This window comes from Lynx canadensis, chromosome A1, assembly GCF_007474595.2.
Source record: "Lynx canadensis isolate LIC74 chromosome A1, mLynCan4.pri.v2, whole genome shotgun sequence".
In the NCBI taxonomy this organism is placed as follows: domain Eukaryota; kingdom Metazoa; phylum Chordata; class Mammalia; order Carnivora; family Felidae; genus Lynx; species Lynx canadensis.
This window is the reverse complement of record NC_044303.2, coordinates 156,379,526-156,400,265: the sequence shown is the minus strand read 5'-3', so window position 1 is coordinate 156,400,265 and position 20,740 is coordinate 156,379,526. Positions and strand designations below refer to the sequence as shown.

Here is a 20,740-nt window from a genome sequence, read left to right as displayed (position 1 = left end):
GGTGCTGGGCACTGTTCCAAGTGCTTGTGATGTACTAGTGAATAATATATCATTCTGTGCAATAGCTACACTAACCCTCATTTATTTGGAAACTTTTCTTCCTTTTGTTCAGTCTACCTTTCTTGTTAATTTTATTTCTTTCAAAGTTTCTGAAGAATGATATTTAAAGAGACTGAGGTTTATTTATTGTTACAACACAATTAATATTGAGTCATTTAACTCTGTAATGCTTGTAGTTACACAGAACTTTTAAACTCACTTCTGTCCCTTAGATTTCCAGGAGAAATCAGAAGATATTTGGCCTATAGATTATGTTATGTGATTAAGTTTTACTATTTTATTTATAGAAAGCCTGGGATGAGGTTTAAGAAGACTTTGTTTTATAGATCTGATTATTTTCCTCTCATTTAAATTTAGACTATAAAGCTAATTAACATAGAAAAAGCTTTACACTAAATGAGACGTATAGTAAGTGTCACGTCCATTTTTGGTTAGCAAAGATTTCCTGATTTCATGAACTGAAAAGAAACCAAAGTTTTTTGGTTTGTTTTAGGAAATTAATATCTCTCCTCAAATTGTCGTCATATATTTTATATAGTTGTGAAATTTTTCTTGTGTAATTATTTTCTCCTGAGTTCTCTTAAATCCCAAAGCCAGCATTGAAAGTGTCTTTTTTTCTTTTGTTTTGTTTTGTTTTGTTTTGTTTTGTTTTGTTTTGTTTTGTATCAGAGTTGTTCTTTTTATTATAGGAATAGCACCAAAGTTTTTTTTTCTCTGATGATGAACTAAGTTTTAGTTTTATAGAACTATTTAATAAGGAAAGAGAGACTTCTCTTTTCTTCCCTTTTTTTTTCTTTTCATAAATAACAACACCCTGTGGAAACCCATGATCTGATGGTAAAGATTATGATCATGTATTATGTTTACTCCCTACCCTACATATATTTTCATGTACACATTATTCTCAATTGTAGTGTCTCACACTTGTATAGAATTTTAGATAACATAAATTAATAACTTGATTATAAATTTTTGTTCATTTTATTCAGTCATATTTAAATAATCATCACAATTAGTGGGGTTCATGAGTATCCTAAAGTGAATGGTTAACTGCTAAAAATTGTTCTCACTGATCAGTTGGTCTTTGAATTTGATTGGTCAATAAAGTGAGGTAGTGCACTAGAATGACTTTTATATGCACTCCTTAATGAAAGCTCAGTTAATGAATTACCACTGTTTGAAGACAATGGCCTGAACAGCCAGTTTCAAACTTAATTAAGCTAATGATGAAAATTATGTTTTAACCATATAGATATTGTACTGTTTAAACTCAGCACTAACTTTATACAGAGAAAGTTATAGATACCAACTTTAAGAATTCTGTGTTGAATTCAGATGAATATAAGCCAGTGACTATCTCAAATACTGCTCTTACTCCTTAATCATTAATACCACTACATTTGTCATTTTCATTGTTTTTTTTTTTTTCCCCTGAATATTCTGGTGTTTTCATGTTTTTAAAGTCAGTTCTTCTGCACGTTCCAGTAAAACTTTTATTCATCTATTCACGGCTACCTTAATTTGCAGCCCTTTAAATATTCTTGAACAGCATTGTAATATAAAAAACACATCTTTATCTTCTGAAAATAAGCACTCTTCCAGTTTTCAAGTGATTACTGTGGAATTTAAAGTGCCAACATTCCATTGCTTAAAAAGTTGACTCAGTTCCTTGTTAACAGGGTACTTAGTCAAAGAGAGAAAGAAATAGTGATCAGAACCTACTAGAAAGTCTATAGCTTTAGAGTTTTGGGTTTTTTTTTTATTTGTTTGTTTTTTCTATTAAGATAAACAGATGTCCATTTCCATAGCCATTCCAGGATCCGTTAAGGCCTCAATGATTTTAAGAGGTATTTTATTTGTGCACATTTAGGCATACTCTTTGGTAAATGAATGACTGGGAACCTCTTTGACCTCTGTTTTATTATACACTGACAGCTTTGCTGTTTAATTTTTCTTCTTACCACTTCCCTTTTTTAAAAAAAACCATTTTAACGAGTGATTCCTCTCTTTTTATATAACATTCTTTGGTAAAAAGGAATTTTCTTCTCACATTTGGTTTTCTCCATCTCTCATCTACTTCCCTTCCTCTCACTTCAGTCAGACCTGCTGTCAGCATCATAATCTGGACATCGCATGCAAGAGAAGCTAATGTGACTGCTTGACACTTCATACTTCTGTTCCTGCATACTTAATTGCTACTAATATACAGCTATGTTTTTTTTTAAATTTTTTAATGTTTATTTTTGAGAGACAGAGCATGAGTGAGGGAGGGGCAGAGAGAGATGGAGACAGAATCCAAAGCAGAATCCAATCTCTGAGCTGTCAGCACAGAGCCTGATGCAATGCTCAGACCACAAACTGTGAGATCATGACCTGAGCTGAAGTTGGACGCTTAACCAAGTGAGCCACCAGGCACCCCCACAGTTATATCTTTTTAATTCTTAGCATTGTGTAGCTCTTTTAAAATTTCTTATAGTCATATATCATTTTCATCTCCATATATGCTTTCTGAATCAGGCAAGTATTATAATAAGAAGACTCATTATTTAGTTGAATACCTTTTATTTAAAGGAGGTCACTGGTGATGCTTGATAACATTCCTTATTCCAAAAGTTTATTCATTCCTTTATTTACTGAGTGCCTACAATGTGCCAGCCTCTCTTTTAGGCATTGTGAATGTAGCTGGATCCAAACAGAAAAGTCCATGCCTTCCTGGACTTGCATTCTAGTGGTGGGAGAAGATGGCTAATAAACAGTTACAATACATATATAAAGTAAAGCATGCAATATATTAGACTGTGCTAGGTACTATGAAGGAAAATAAAACAGAATGGGGCTAGAGAATTCTCGGGGAGATATTTAAAATAGGGTGGTCAGGAAAGGCTTCCCTGAGGAACGGATTTTTTTCCAGCCCTGTGGCTGTGCTCTTCTTGCTGAAATAATTGCTCTTTGTGCTGTTTACACAAATGGCTACCAGTCTGTTTTAGAATTAGAGAAATTTTAATATTTTTCTCTTCCCAGGAATAGTGACTGGGAACATTTAGAATCTAGGACATTTTTTTTTTGGTGTCCAGAGTTTTTGTCTATTTTTTAGTTTCATAAATTTATGAATATCTAATATTGAAAAGTGAAGAGCTGTTTCATTATATAGTATGTGGATTGACCTTCTTTATTTGAGGATGTATATGACCAGGCACCTAGACTTTAGCTTCTGGCTCTGACATCTGCACAAGAGCTTCCATTCCTAGTCGATAAGGTTATAGGAATACATAAATAACATTCCTTCAGAAAATAATTGTTATATGAGCCTGTGTTCACATTCTGAAGAAAATTTCAAAGGCCACTGACATAGAATAGTAGGTGATTGAATTTTTAAATAGTTCCCTCTCTCCCCTTTTAAACACTTAGTAGTATTCCTGGGTAATATGTGATTTTCCAATAGGTATATCATCCTATTGGGTTTTTCTGTTTTCTATTATAGGTGCAATATACTTCTGTGATAGAATTATAGACTCACTAGCTGTGTGATTTGGGGCAAGTTATTTAAACTCCTTAGGCCTCAATTTCTTTATCTGTAAACGAGTATAATAATAGTACAACCTTAATGAGATTGTGATTGAGACAAACATTTACCATAGTATCTAGACCATAGGAAGCTTTAAAAAAAATCAGTTATTCTCATTTGTATTATAATATTAAACCTATAATATAGAGAGATATATTTCAAATATTCTTTTGCATATTACTATCATGTCTTTTATGCTCACCCACCTCATGTGTAATTGTTAATCTCTAATAAATAATGAATATTTTAATTTTTTTAAAGGTTTTTACTTCTATAATTCTGGAATAGCCATTCTATAATTTATGGTAGCCATGAGTTGTTTTCTCACTTATGCCTTTGCTTGATCAGAAAACATTTATTTATTACTTAATTTTTTTTAATTACAGGTAGATGCCACTGAGAGTGAACCAAAGAGTTTTATCTTTATGAGTGAGGATGCTTTGACAAATCCACAGAAACTGATGGTTTTAATTCATGGTAGTGGTGTTGTCAGGGCAGGTCAGTGGGCTAGAAGGCTTATTATAAATGAAGATCTGGACAGTGGCACACAGATACCTTTTATTAAGAGAGCTATGGATGTAAGTGCAATTTCTTTTATATTTTTTTGACATTTTATAGCTCTGTTTTATTATAAGTTATTTTATCCTGTCTCTTCAAAAGTACATTCTAAACATAATCCTATCTTTAAATTGTTTTTTATTTGTAGTGAAAAATTATCCTGTATTATTTTGCAGTTACAATGAAAAAATGGTATCTTAAGTGTACACAAATGTAGATAATGTCTTTGAGATGAATATTTTTATTCTAAATTTATTATTATGTGATATATCACTTAAGTTATCAAATACTTATCAGTATTATTTAAAATACTTATAAAAAATACCAAGATGGCTTTTGGAAATCGTTGCCTACTTAAGTTAGAAGCTAAAGGAAATCTACTTGAAATTAATCTCTTATTCTTTAAAAGAAGAGTTAGAATAAGTCAGTGTTTGTTATTTCTTTTAAAAACACCAGAGCTCACAAATAAAATGCTTTAAGCATTAGACAAAGACCTGTAAAATGGTAAATTGAAATATTTACTGAAATACTTTATTCTTATTTGAGTTCTACCTTTTCAGAAACTGGTATTTTAAAATTGTATTCAAGGTTTTCTTTCCTATAATCGTGAAATTGTTTTTTTCTCACCTAGCGTTGTTACATCTTAATGTTTGGCTGCTTTTTTTTGTTTGTTTTTTATTTAACTGTCTCATTCTTAAGTTCTTCAGTGAACAGGCAAATTTTGCAAAGTATATGTTTCTTTCAGATATGAATAGAGATTTTCTTCAGAAAAAAGGAAAGTGCTATCTTGTAGAAAAAGATTTAATTTAAGAACTTAAAGTTATTTAGGAATATATGTGTACATGTATGCATTATAGGAGCTACATTATTACATTTTTGTAATTACAATGGGAGAGGAATTGTTTGAAACATTGATGATTGCAAAGGTCAAACATATGTTTCCTGCTCTGTTACCTCTGAAATGATAAAATTAAGGCCCAGCCCAGCTGGACTTTATTTTTATTAATAGATTTTAAGGCCCTTAAAATGCTTCATGTAGAATTTCTTGGGTTAATTGTGTATTGTTTTTTCAGCCCTCATGGATATGCAGAGAACAAAAGACATTACTTTTGATTGGTTACAAACTTCAACAGTACTTTTTTAGTATTATTTAAGTAAACTATAGTAGAATTTAAGTAAAATAAAGTTTAGGGTGAAGGACATAAAATATTGTATTATTTAAACATTTATATCTCTAGTTATGAATCATGAAATTACCTTTCTGTCTGACACATTAGTTTTTGGTTAGAAGAGATCCTATCAGTGGTTTTGAGAACATTTTATGTGAAATGTGATCACAATTCACTGTATATTTGAAAATATAATTGAGTAAAGAAAATTCGATGTGTTTGTACATATAAATGCTTAGTGAAATATTTTATGTCATTACATTGGCCTGCTAATAGATCAACTAAGCCTTTCCTTTCCTAGTTTTATTGTTGTGTAAGATTTTTCAAGGTGAAAGACTATGGTAAGTCATGCCAAACATCTGTGAATAAGCTATCTGTTGGTTTCCCAAACAGGAGGGAGGAAGTTTGTTGGTAACATTAGACTCGTCAGTCATTTTTTACTTATAAGTAGAAGTGTAGTGTTTGGAGACTAACAGCATTTCACTGCCTTGACTGTTTTCTGCTTTTCCCAATAATAGGAACTCATGATTCCTTAAAAACAAACAAACAAAAAACAAAACAAACAAAAAAAAAAAAAAAAAAAACCCAGCTGATTTCTAAGTACTTTAGTATTTAGTGTATTTAGAATTTATATGTTGTGTACTTTGAAAATTTTAATTGATGTACTTTTTTCTTTTTGTTTTATATTAAGAACCTAAATATGAACTTTATTGTGGTAAATTTCTACCTGGTAAATTTTTAAAAATGGGTATCTCTTTAATCTAGATAAAGTGATTTGTTACTCTGGTTTTGCCTTTTCATGGTATTTCTCCACAAGTTCTTTAAGGACTAGTGTGGGGGGGGGAGGGGCGGGAGGAGACTGGAGGGAAAGGGGTTGTATTCTAGGTAGCAAGCACAGGAAGACTAATTTGAAGGAGAAGAGCTACTTCATCCTTACCTTTTAGTCAGATCAGCTCTATTTGTTTTTATTTTGTGGACTTTTTTCTAAAATCGTTTTTAAAGAAATGTTTCCAAAGTTTACAAAAGACTGGAAGCCACTACTCCTTTCTTCATGATCTGTCAGTTTTTCATATTACAAGTGAAGTAAATTCTGATATTTTTCAGGATAGACAATATGATCTCTACTTAGTATGGTTTATAATATTTCTGCTATGGCACCTCTTCCTCGAGCTCACCCACTCTCACTCTCTAGTGTAGAGTGTACTTTTGCATTAGTAAGCTTTCCTGCTTTCACAGCTGTAAAAAACAATTTCTGCTATATCCCTTACAGATTTTTAGGATAAGATTACAGTCCTAATATTGAAGTCATAGCACTGTAATATTAAAACTTTTTCCCACCAGTGAAACCCTGCTTCTAAGTGGACTGTTTTGTTAACAACAACTACAACAACAACAAATAGGTTTAAATCTATGGAGCCACTTTTGTTGAAGCTGAGGTGAGGATTGGAAAACTTCTATAAGGACCCCTGAGATTTCTTTCTGAACCCTAGGGCTCCATAGATCACAGTTTGAAAATAATAACAGATATTCCAGTCCTTGCATTTTAGATATGTCAGAACTTTATTGTAAAAAAATTATTAAGATTTCATGTTGGAGAAATAGTACATATCAGATACTGTCCCCACAGCTTCTGAGGTTACCATAGCTCATATTTTTAGTGTTTAACAGTCTTCATTGCATATCATATTACTTGGATTAAGAAACTGTATATCATATAGCCAAGTACTAATTATTCAGTGTTTGTGCAGTTTGAGAGTTACTCGTACGTGTTTCTTCTTTGATCTTTTCTTATGTGGATCTTTCTAGGCATTTCAGTTGGTCTCTGTAAAATGGGCAAGGAAAGTAAAGTCATTACATTACTTGAAGTCATTTAATTACTAATTGCAGATATAGAACAAGGGTGCAGAATTTAAGGAGTCAGTCACTGTCAGGGTTGTGCAGTATTTGTAGGACCCCGAGGATGAGTGCCTCCTTAAATTTTGCATCCTAGGCACCTCTCTGATCTCTCCCTGTCCACGCTTTGACTAATTGAGATGTACTGTCAAAAAGTTTTATGGAGAGTAGTTTGGGAGCCAATAGTCTATAGAGCCAAATTTTACCATGTATCAGAATCACGTGGACGGCTGGTGAAACACAAATTGCCTTTTCCCGAAACCCGATTTTGATGCAGAAGGGTCTGGTTGGGGCCTGAGAATGTACATTTCTAAGACCATACCAGTGATGTATATGCTGCTAATCTGAGCACAATATTAAAACCTCTGGTATGGGTAACACTCTTTGGATGGTTGAGGTTAATTTATAATTTTCAGACTCTAAGTATAATGGATGAGGTAGAACTTGATGGCGATTATATTTAGTAAAAGTGTAAGAAGTTCTAGAAAATGTTTTATAATTAAATCAGTAGAGAAATAAAAGTTTAAATTATGAAGAATACTTTCAAAATACTATGTAACTGATGCACTCAACATGACAAAGTTTATTGATTTTAATAATTTTTTAAGAAGTCTGATTACTTCACTAAGCCTACATTTTTCCTAATTTCTCATAGCTGGATTATTTAGAAGAATCTGATGTTTCCATAATTACTTAATTTTACCATGCATGTAATCTAAAAGTCAGGTAAGGGGTGCTTGGGTGGCTCACTTGGTTAATAAGCAACCAACTCTTTATTTCAGCTCAGGTTGTAATTTTGCAGTTTGTGAGATTGAGCCTGCATGTAGCTCAGCGCTGGTCTTGCACTGACAACACGGAGCCTGCTTGGTATTCTCTTTCTCCTCGCTTTCTGCCCCTCACCCCACTCACATGTGCTCTCTTTCTCAAAATAAATAAACTTTAAAAAAATTATAAGTAAAGTAAAATCAAAAGGCATATATCAAAATGGTGATTATCCTTTGCTAATCCTTCCTCATTTATTCTGTTCCTAGATATAGTCTGTCAGTAGTTTTGGAGTTACTTATATGTTCCATGTCCATATTTTTAAATTATAAGGCTGTTCTTTTGATTTATCAGTCACTTGATATTAGTCTTGTGTACTTATGGTACCCAGGAATCTATTTCCCATCATCACAGTTTTTGGATTCAATCAGCAATCAGGCTTTGCAATATTACTCTTACTTCAATACTGTTTATGGCTGAGCCAGATAGGTACTATGGTTACATTTCATTTTTGCTTAAGTTTTTTTTCATGGAATTGATAACTTCTTTCCTTTCAATTTTCTTTGTAATAATTGTTAATTGAGATCTTGATTGGCTTCTCAGTAATGTTTTTACAGGGCCAGACTTATCAGAGAATCTCATAGTTTTCTCTTCTGGAGACCTGTCTTTTGGAACCCTGTGGACTTGTGTTTCAGTCTTGATGGGTCACTTTCTTAGCCTGCCTGTCTACTTGTCTCTCCTCCTGGGATTCCCCTCAGATTCTCTCTTATGTTTGACCTCCTCTCTCCTGGATCTAATGACGCCAGCGTTTTGGATATATGCCCTCATTTTGTTGGAGCTATCAAAAAGTGAATACGACATAAATTTCTAAAACCTTGTATTTCTGGGGAAAAAAGTCTTTATTTTACTTGTTCCCTTCATTTTGATAACTCAGCGAGGCATAGAATTCCAAGTTGAAAATCATTTTCACTCTGAAACTTGAAGGCTTTGTTTTCATTGTCTTTTAGCTTCCAGTGTTTTAATTGAAAAGTCCAGTACCATTGTGATATTGCATCCTTTTGCTCCCTCTGTAGAAGATTCTTTTCCTTCTGCCTGGTGTCAAGAAGCCACTCCTATTGCTTTTAAGAAATTTCCTATGTTATGGTGTTTTGTCTGTTTGTTTTTTATTGTTTTGGGCACTTGGTGATTGCTTTCTATCTGTACTATACCCCCATGATGATTCTCAATCCTTAGGAAATTTATTGTGTTTTTTCTTGATAATTTTAATTGTCTCTATTTCTAGAATTAGTACCTTGGTTTTGGAGTTGCAGATTGAATCTGTAAATGTCTTATTGAATTGCTAATACTTTCTCTCTTATTTCCATCTATTTTTGCCCTAATTTTGTTTTAGTAGGTTACCTACTTTATCTTTTAGCCCTTCTATAGAATTTTTAAAGTTCTATCATATTTTGGAATGGAGCTCTCTTTTGAATCATTTTGCAGACCTCTGCATAGTACACTTGATTTGAGCTCTGTGTCTCTCTCCTCCCCTTCTGTGGTCGTTTGTCCTTTCAGTCTTTTTCTGGATGTGTCTCAAAAGGAAACACCTTTGATTTCTTGTAGGGCTATCTGCACAATGAGAGATTACGACCTGGTTTTTGGGGTTTTGGTTTGTTTCTTTGTTAAGGAATGTGGTAATTACACCCTAGGTGATATTAAAAGTAATGCCTCAGATTTTGGCCTCAAGGCCTACCCCTACTTTCTAAGAAAAGCACCTCGAAATTTCTGAGTTTTTCTGAAATTCTGTGGATGAGTTGACTTTCTTCCAGTCATGATCTCCCTCTGGAGGCACTTAAGTTTTTGTTTTTTGTTTTTTTTTTTTTTCTTTCCTCTGTAGTACCAATCCAGTTCCATCAGTTTACAGTCTCCTAAAAATTTATCGACATCTGTGTCCTCTGTTCTCTCCACACTCATTTGTTTTGTCTCATTTGTTTAATACCACCCTTCTTCTTCTTTTTTTTTTTTTACTAATATTTTAGTATGATTTGTGGAAGAAATGGAGATAATCAAAAGAATTCAGTATACTTTTTTAATTACATGTTTTTTTTATCTATCTTGTTGTTCCAGTGACAGGTAGTCACTTTACAACTCATACTTTTTTAAAACAAATAACATTAAAGCAATTTTCTTTATAACAATATTCTTTGTAAACTTTAGGAGATGATATCCTTATGTAGTGATATTCATCACAGTGGAATGTTTTAGGATTTTCTTTTTGAAATCATTGATTATAAGGTAGCTAAATTAAAGAATATATAAACCAATGTTTGATATAAATTACATACTTTAAATGTTGATTTAGACCTTTCTAGTATTTAAATTGCTTGCTTCCCTTTTAATAAGCTATACTTAACTCTTCTATTCTGACCTTCTGATTCCTCTTTCCTTAGTGTATTTGGGATCCCCTCCTTTTTTGACAGGCACATTTTGTAAAGTTGATTGATTACAGTATTAGGATTTTTTTTTTCCACAAATGAACATGGAGCCATTATAGATAGTTATCTAAAATAGGGTGGGTTTTTTTCCTCAGTAATTTGAGTAATTAAATTTGGTAACACTTTCTTAACTCCTGCCTTCAATTCACTGTTCCACCTAGGTACTGCAAGGTCTTACTATTTTAACATGAATATTTACAAAGTTGGTGACGTGGAGATTTTAACAGGATTCTAATGGTTGTTGCTGCAGTAAGAAGTACTTTATCAATACAGGGCATAGCTTTATTCTTAACTGGAGCAATGACATCCAGCAACTTTTGGGATGTTACTTAGTATTTACATAGTGCAAGCAGAATATAGTATAGCAGAATACAGTTTATAATATATGCTTAAGGTCTCAGAAACCTCAAAAACATGAAAATTGTTTGGAGTTTTAAAATATGTTTTTGTTTAAAGGACTTAGAGGCTTTGATGCTTTTTTTGAAAAGCCATTCAAAGCTTTGTGGAACTAAACACTTATTAAAATAAGATGCTATTTTTCAACATCTAAGATTGGCAGATAAATTGATAATAAATTGTATGATAATACCAAGTTTGAATATTGTTGGAAATGTGATTTGAAGCAATTAGTTATATTTTCCTAAATTAAGTGTGCTTATTAACCTTTGATCCTAAATTCCATTTATAGGAATTTATACTAGAGCAGTACACAAAGTATTCATACAAGGATGCCCATCAAAGGAGTTTGTAATGACACAAAAACTTCTAATCACTGAAATATCCACCACTAGGGGACTATTTGATTAAATAATGGTATATTCATATAATTAAAAATTATATACCTATTAAGAAGAATGAGATGTGTGAGTTTATGTGTTAATTCATATAAGATGATAACTAAGAGTTAATCAGATGGAAACACAAGAATGAGATCATTTGTTAAAAAGTACAGTTATACATGTATACATGTACACTTCTCTGTATACAGGGGTACACATTGATGTTCCAGGAAACTTAGGCAAGAAACTATGAATTTTCTTCTTTTGCTTTTACTTACTCATTTTTTATGTTTAATTCTCTTTTTTTGTTTTTTGTTTTTTATTTTACTTTAAGCAGGTATTACTTTAATAATTTAAAAGACAAAATTTTTTAAAAATTGTAAGTAATATTCATGAAATATACTGTAGTACTATTATCACTTAACTATTATTAACTGTATATATTATCACTTAACTATCCCTTAACTATTTCTAAAACAACTTAAATGTTACATTACAAAACTGCACGCAGCTTTTTAAAATAATTATTGATTTTTTTACCCATAAAGACTGGCTAAATTTAGACCCCTGAAATTTAATTTCAAACTTTAAAAACATAACTGCGGATTTTTTTTCTTATTTGAAATATGGTCTATTAAATTATAGGTTGAAACAAAGAACACTAATTCCAAATCTTAAGAGTAAACTTTGAGAGAAACTACATATGAATCAAAGAAAATATAAGCTATTACATTATATACTTCATAAAATATTGTTCAAGTCAGAAATTCCAGAAAAGGTTAAAAAAGCTTAGCACATTACTGAACTGACAAGGTATATGAGGCCACACTAGCCCCCATGCCAGCAAAAGAAAACAATGGAATGACAGCTCTAGTGTTTGGAGAGACGTTGTTAACGACAGCTTATTCCTTTATGATTTCAACTCTTGACAGAAGACAGGTCTGCTTGTTGCATCATGGCAGATATATCATTACCTTCTGGCCCTGTCATGACTGAATTGGGAAAAAAACCCACATCCAGTTTTGAAAATCCAATTACCTTCTGGAATTTTGGTCACTATTTCAGAGATAGATGTGAATAGCCATTCTGTGATAGCTCTTTGCATCTGTATTGTTCCCTAGTACTGAACTAATTAACTAATTAAGCATACACTGAAGCTCTTTCTGTAGTCAAGTAGAGAGCAAGGTGTAACAGCATAGAGCATCTTGATATTCTTACATCATCTCAAGAAAATTACTGCAAGGTCTCTTATCCTTAATATTTGTTTTCAACCTATATTTATACCTGACATCGAATAACTTTTAAAGTAGACCTAGGCCTTTTAACTAAGTGCAAGAGAAAAAAATACTGGATGTTTAAAATGATTAGGCACCATTTTTACTTGAAAAATTATTGGTCATAATTATAATTTCATTTTGACTTGGTCTTTCTATTTCTCAATTACATGCACATTTGAATTCTGTTGTGTGGTTTTGTTTTGTTTGTTTTTAATCTCCCTTGGCTGCCTAAGAAGTGACTCTGGAGACAGAAAGAGAGGGTGTGGGTTTTGAAAGTATGTCAAAAGCCTTGGGGTTTGTGTATGATCAGAATTTTAATGGAGGTTGAGGTGAGTTTAAATGCATAGAAAGCAAACATTAAAAACTTGTTTAATTTCTGTCATGTTGTTCTTTTTTGAGTCACTCTGATATCTTTTTCAAATCTGCTTTACTCTTGAGCTTTGTGTTACTATATCCACGATCTGTGTTTTCCCCTCTTTTTATTCTGTTTTAACTGCTGATCCCTTTTCTGTGGTTCTTCCTTTAATATCAGCTGAAGCGGTTTGAATTGCTGAATCAAAGCTGTTTGGGGAGTGAGAGAGTGTGTAAGATTGTGCAGGGTGAGATTCTCTGAGTAGAAGGTAACACCTCCTGCAGTTATAATCAATGCTCTGGACACTTTCAAAGATTGGAGAAGCCATGACTTGCTCCGGGGTTAAACTTTTAAAAGAACTTCCCTAGAGAAAAATATCGTCAATAAAATGAAATAATTAGCTGACAATTCTTGAGTAGCCTAGGTTTAACAAGAAAAGATTAGAGATAGGTCAGCTTTGCATTTTTCACTGTACTTTTCGTTCCTTCTGGGTTTTAGCTTTATACTTTTATTTATCCTAAACATGGTTTTAAAAACTTAATTACTTCGGTATATCAGTTGAGCCCCTGAGTTACTTTAATTTGAGGAGAAGAACTAAAATGAAAAGAATATCAGCTTTTAGGAGTAGGAAATAGTCTGAACTGCTACTTGAAATAATTGAGACAGTAAATTATGGAAGGTAGGTTGTTTATGAAAGTGTAGGTTGCACTGTTTAAGTCACCAAGCTTTAGATTAACTGCATTATATGTGTGTGGATATTCACATATTTTTAAATGTATTATATGGGTTAAATGAATTATATTTAAATAATCAGTAAAATATGATTTTTTGAAGAAAAAGTGTTAAGTGAATTTAAGGATTAATAATTATTAGTTTCCAGGGGTGTTGTTCAGTAGCATGCTTCTTTGGTGATGATTTTATTCAGCTGTTTATGTGATGTAAATAAAAGGCATATTTTAAAATATTAATTCCTAAAAATATTAATTCCTAGATAAATTATCTATTTTTATTTATGAAATTAGAAATCGTAACTAATAAGCATTATGACATAAAGATTTAATATGAAAAGGATATGTTATTAATTACTTATTTTTTATTTATAATACAACTTTTTTAAATTAAGACTGGATTTCAACAGTAATTCTGGATACTAACAGGCTAATACTTTAACTTTTTTTTTTTTTTTTTTTTTACATAAAATATATAATCTTGTTTTCCTGGTCATAAAACAAATCACTATTTCAGATTTGTAGTGAGGTGTTATAAGAATTAGATGGAGGGGCGCCTGGGTGGCGCAGTCGGTTAAGCGTCCGACTTCAGCCAGGTCACGATCTCGCGGTCCGTGAGTTCGAGCCCGGCGTCGGGCTCTGGGCTGATGGCTCAGAGCCTGGAGCCTGTTTCCGATTCTGTGTCTCCCTCTCTCTCTGCCCCTCCCCCGTTCATGCTCTGTCTCTCTCTGTCCCAAAAATAAATAAACGTTGAAAAAAAAAAATTTAAAAAAAAAAAAAAAGAATTAGATGGAGGGGCGCCTGGGTGGCTCAGTTGGTTAAGCGTCCGACTTAGGCTCAGGTCATGATCGCACGGTTTGTGAGTTTGAGCCCAGCGTCGGGCTCTGTGCTGACAGCTCGGAGCCTGGAGCCTGCTTCGAGTTCTGTGTCTCCTTCTCTCTCTGTCCCTCCCCCACTTGTGCTCTGTCTCTGTCTATCAAAAATAAATCTAAAACAGAATTAGATGGAATACTTTGGCATACTTCATATATTTAGAATCACGTACTTTTATATTTTAAAATAAATAAAATCTTATCAGTTTACTCCAAACATAAATACAATGAGTTATCTCTTACTGTCAGGTATGCATTCAGATGACAACAATCTTTTAGAATCTATGTTTCTGATTTGTGTTTATAATCCTTATTGAAAAGGAGATGGTACCTTGTTTATGAAATGAATATACAAGGATGAATATGCCTCGTGAAGACTGAAGGCTGTGGAAGAGGGCTTCCAGTAGTATTAATTTTTTAAAAAGCACAAATAGTATTATGTTAATAAAAAGTAATAAAAAGGGGCACCTGGGTGGTTCAGTCAGTTGAGTGTCCGACTTCGGCTCAGGTTATGATCTCGCCGTCCATGAGTTCAAGCCCCGCGTCAGGCTCTGTGCTGACAGCTCAGAGCCTGGAGCCTGTTTCAGATTCTGTGTCTCCCTCTCTCTCTGCCCCTCCTCCACTCATGCTCTGTCTGTCTGTCTCTCTGTCAAAAATAAATAAACATTAAAAAAATTTTTTTTAAGTAATAAAAAAAGCCACAAGTTGTATTATGTTAACAAAAAGCACAAAAATAGTATTGTGTTAAGTATATATTCTACAGTTTAAAAAAATGGATAGTTTCAGGGTCATTCACATTTAATTTTATACGATTGTGAGATTAAAAAAAAGATTGCGAGATTTAAGCCAGTTTAGGTTAGGTATGCCATCTACAAATGGCACAGCAGAGGAAACTATTATTTTTTGTTGCCTAGAGTTTAAATTATAATGAACATATGTGCTATAATTTAAATTCTGAATGAAAGTAAGTTATTTCACAATTTATTGTTTTATAAATCAAAACTAAAGTCTTGATAGAGAAAATTAATATTTCTAAGAAGCTCTCCTTTGGCCTTTTATTTCTGCAGTAACACAGTGATAATGATAAATAATATAAGTGTTTCTTCAAAAGAAACTTATTAAGAAAATTAGGGAGAGTACTGTTAAGCAATTCAACTTTGCTTTTCCTTTTAATAATGAAGACCATTGCTTTTATTATAATTTTCACAGTTTTACCATATTTAATAGTGTGACTGAAGCTTTTAAAACAATTCTATTAAGTTGTGATCCTTACACCTTCTGAAAACAATTCTATTAATTTGTTGTCTTTATGAGGCACCTGGGTGGCTCAGTCAGTTAAGCGTCTGACTTCGGCTCATGTCACGATCTCATGGTTCATGGGTTCAAGCCCTGCGTAGGGCTCTGTGCTGATAGCTCAAAACCTGGAGCCTGCTTCAGATTCTGTGGCTCCCTCTTCCTCTGCCCCTTGCCTGCTTACACTCTGTCTCTGTCTCTCTCTCTTAAAAATAAACAAACATTAAAAAAATTTTTTTTAATTGTTATCTTTATGATTACATAAAGAGATTGGAAACTTTTTTAAAGATAAGGACACTATTTGAGATATGAAGTTATAGGTATAAGCATTTATATATTCTGGTGCAGCTTGAACATAGGATGTTAAATAATAACTCACTTTAATAAAGATCAATTTATTTCTTTATTATTAAAAATAGATATGTTTTGAAACATATTCATGACTATACCATATACACAAACATACATATATGTATATGTATATGTTAAAATTCCAAATTCCTAACCCAGTAGTGGTTTGTTTTTTTTTCCCAATAAACTATTATTTGAAAGACATGTCAATTCTGTTGGGAAAAGAGTACTTGCTTATTCATACCATGAGCTGCATGTTTGAATAAAATTCTCTTTAATAATGAATTAGTCTTAAAAATATTTAAGAGAACATATATCCAGAGAAACACGTGCCAAGAATATTTCTAAACTTTCTTAAGGAAAGTTTGATGTACTTCTCAGTTTGCATTTTCTGATAGTTAACATATCTTTCCATTGAGTTTTGATGCACATTTACTTAGTATTGTAATGGTACTGCCCTTTTGAATAGTGTGTATTGTTTATGATCAAAAACTTAAAGAAGTTAAACACTTTTATCAGAAAAAACTTAAACTATTGGTAATTGTCTTTTTTTTCCTGGAAATTAACCAATTATGACATCAAAGCCTGTATGGAAAGGTATGTAGTAGGTCATTCGCTGCTGCAGGCAGTTTATCTCACTCCAGGATGCATTTGTTTTGGTTTCTCTCATTTTCTGCCTGTGGCACTGTATGGTAAAATTCAGATATCTTCTTCCCCTCCAAGGAATCTCATGGGTGGAGGATAACTTATACAAAATTAATAAATGGTGTTGCTTTTTCATTATCACCCATCCAAGGCAATTTGCAGTGTTCACTTTAGAGAAAAAAAAATTGGGTTGTGTAGAAAACACTTAGAACAGTAAATTAACAAATTTAAAACAGTGAGTCAGTTGTAAAAGGGAAATGTATTTTGAGGCAGTCACTCCTATATTAAGCAATTTAAAATATTGACCTAGTAATTTCTTAAGTATTTGTATTTTATGATAAGTAAATTAGGTGAATTAGTTCATTTATCCAGAGGAGTCTATTAGAGCTTGCTTATTAGAAGTTTCATTGTTACTCTTCACGTGGATCATTTTATTTAAGCATTTTGTTGCAGCATACAAGAGAAACAGTTTTTTAGGAGAGAGAAGAATTGGCATGACTGGTGTTGATCTGTTACATTGTGTACTTCATGATGCTCATATCTGTAGGGGCGCCTGGGTGGCTCATTCGGTTGACTGTCCAACTTCAGTCATGTCATGATCTCCGTTGGTGGGCCTGAGTCCCACGCCAGGCTTTGCACTGACCGCTTGAAGCCTGCTTTGGATTCTCCGTTTCCGTCTCTCCCTGCCCCTCCCCTGCTTACACTCTCTCTCTCTCTCCCCAAAATAAACCTTAAAAAAGGTTTTTTTTAATGAAAAAATGATGCTCAATTCTGTATAAATACCATAGGTAATAGTATTTAAGTTTGCTTTCAATAAGAAATTACATATATAGTAAATAATAGTATGTATAGTATTAATTCCTTTTTTCTTTTTAATCCCCAAGAACTTTTTTGTTAGCTGTTGTATATATATATACATACATATATATACATATACATATATACATATATATGTATATATATATATACAACAAATATATATATATACAATATATATACAAATATATATATTAAATGTTATATAAAGACTTTAAATGTAAAGTCTTATATAAAGACTTTAAATGTAAAGTCTTATATAAAGACTTATGTGAAGCCTTATATAAAGTCTTTTTTTTTTTACATTTATACATTTGCATTTTTTTTTAATGTTTATTCATTTTTGAGAGAGAGTGCGAGCAGGGGAGGGGCAGAGAGATAAGGAGACACAGAAACTGAAGCAAGTTCCAGGCTCTGAGCTGTTAGCACAGAGCCTGATGTAGGGCTCAAACCCACAGACTGCGAGATCATGACCTGAGCCGAAGTTGGACGCTAAAGTGACTGAACCACTCAGGCACCCCCGTTTGAGTTGTTTTAAGAGAAATAATTTTAAGATTAGGAATTGTTTTAAAGAAGCATTTGGAAGAAAGCCACATCATTGTCTCATCTTGAGCTTCTGCATCTCAGTTTGTTACTTTCATGATGTACAGGAGTAACACAGTTAAGACTCCTAAATACTATAGCTTTGGGAAATACCCTCTTACTTTGTTTAGGTATATTGCACCATGCTATAACTGTAACAACTTGCCCAATAATATCAATCCTGTTTTGTGAAATTTTATAGGTATGCTTCTGTTACCCACTAAACTGTAAGCTCATTGAAAGCAAGACATAGATTTTCACCACTGTCTGGCAATATAGTTGAATAGATAAGAACATAGGCTTTAGTGTTAAACATTCCTAGTTACCATTTTTAGCTTTGTGCCTTAATAGTGTGTGATTTGTTCAAGTGTTTTGAACTGTTCAGTCTTGGTTTTCTAATCCATAAAGTAATCATAATAGTAATACCAAACTCACAGAAATATCCTGACTATTAACTGATAAAATGTGTGAAAAGCACTTACTGCTGTACCTGAAGCTGTTTTTAAAACTTACGGATGGAGGGGTAAATGAATTCCATTAACAAAAAAGAAAAGCGTGATGACTTATTGACAGACATCATTATTTATGCTAGATCTGTTAAAAGATAATCCTATGTGATTGCAGCTCTCCTGTTCTTTTATAGGAAGATGATGTGTACAAGTTCTTAATCTAACAGCTGTCACATCATGAGTACTTAATAAATGTTAATAGTAATGAAAGTGGAGATGGTAGTTATTTAGTGTTTAGTTTTGTTTTTGTTTTGTTTTCTCCACTTTCTCTACAAATCCTGCCACTCTCTATCCCATTCCTTTAGCAGTATGATTGGGTTTCTTCTGGCATCTAATTGTACTGGCAGTTATTTTTCTAGATCTATATTATCCAACTGTTCTAAGGACCCAGAGGACATGGGATTAAGTTGGTCTTGACAATGCCTTGGAGGTGTACATAGACTTGTAATATTATTTCCCAGGTGTAACTACATCTAGCAAGTAGAAACATAAACATCCTGAAAATGATTTTTCTTTTGAAAACTCACATTTGTTAATGGCAAAAATTTTGTTCTAACCTTTCTACCTTGTGGAATCCATCCCTCTATCCATCCGTCAATTCTCCAATTCATCTATAGATCCATCAAGCATTTATTGAGGACCAGCCACTGTTTAGGGAGATACAGTATTGAATAAAACATTAGTGCTTGCCCTCAACACATTGTGGTTTAATGGGCGAATACAGGCATATTCAGTACAGTACCAAGTATATACCCAAACTGTAAGCAGAGGGTACCATGGGTTAGCATATTGAAGGCATCTCTTAAGGCCATCTTTGTAAAAATACTTCCCAGGAGAAGCATTATTTACATGAAATCCTTAACTATGAGTGGGCACTTGGAGGTAGGGAAAGGTATTCTAGGTAAAGGTACTAGTTGAATAAAACTTGAACTTAGAGTTTGATGTGAGAGAGAGAATAATATAAGACTAAAGTTTTAGAGATCTTCAGGCTTTGATGTGTCCAACTTAAGATATTTGTAAGTTGTCTTAAGGATCATGAAACAGCACTGAATGATTTCTAAAAGGGGAAATAACATGGTCATATTTGTGTTTTGGAAAATTAATTCTGGCATAAGTTGGAAGAGTAGATTCGGTGACTGGTAAGAAACTACTGAAGTAACCTGTGAGCAAAAATGGTAGACTGAACTGAGGAACCCTTGAGCATGTATAGAACTGGAGAGATACGAAACCTATTACAGTGATTTGACTATATGTGGGAAATTAAAAAAAAAAAAAAGAATCAAATACAATAGCTGGGTTTCTGACTTGTGTAATAGGGGAGATGGTAGTAACACTAATTGAGGAGGAATACTGAAGAGGAGTGATCTTTTAACATTGAAAATGTTGACAACCTTATTATTTATTTATTTTTATTTTTTGAAATAGAGTGTGAGAGAGAATGCAAATAGGGGAGGGGCAGAAGGAGAACAGAGAGAATTCCAAGCAGGCTCCATGCCCAGAGCAGTGACCACTGTGGGGTTCGATCCCACGACTGTAAGATCATGACCTGAGCCTAAATCGAGAGTCAGACACCTAACTGACGGAGCCACCCAGGCACCCCACGAATCTTATTCTAGACAAGAGGTGTAGATGCTACCATATTCTTCCCAACCCATTTGTTTGACAGTGCCTCTAACCCCACTTTCCTACTCTTTCCATCTTATCCCTCTGTTTCAACAGTAGGTATGCTGGATCATGCAGATACTCTGAGAGTTAATTTTATGATTAGTCTAAGTCCATTGTTGCAAAATTGAAAGAAAAATCATAACTAATCCTAATATTATTAATATCTCCTAATATCATGTAGATTAACTTACACTCTGATTTAACTCTCTTTTACTTTTGTATTTTCTTTTCTTTAGGATATTTGTTGAAAGGCTACAAAGCAAGGAGCTCATTAGATAATGGAAAAAATTGTGAATGGCAGTTGTAAAGGTCTTAGAAAACCCACACTGAGACTGAGAAAACATTGTGTTTACTCGGATGAAATCTGTTGACTACCATTACATAATGTTG

At 33.0% G+C, this 20,740-nt stretch overlaps 1 protein-coding gene across 8 annotated transcripts in view; it reads left to right on the top strand.

Moving 5' to 3' along the window:
- Positions 1–20,740, top strand: part of FAM172A (family with sequence similarity 172 member A) — a 436,993-nt gene that overhangs the window by 106,792 nt on the left and 309,461 nt on the right. For 6 of the 8 annotated variants that reach the window (XM_030324802.1, XM_030324744.1, XM_030324769.1 and 3 more), the window contains one exon: positions 4,012–4,203. The exons of the other annotated variants lie outside the window; for them this stretch is intronic. In XM_030324802.1, coding sequence (XP_030180662.1) covers positions 4,012–4,203 — 192 coding nt within the window. The remainder of the gene's footprint in view (positions 1–4,011; positions 4,204–20,740) is intronic. 8 annotated transcript variants of the gene reach the window in all.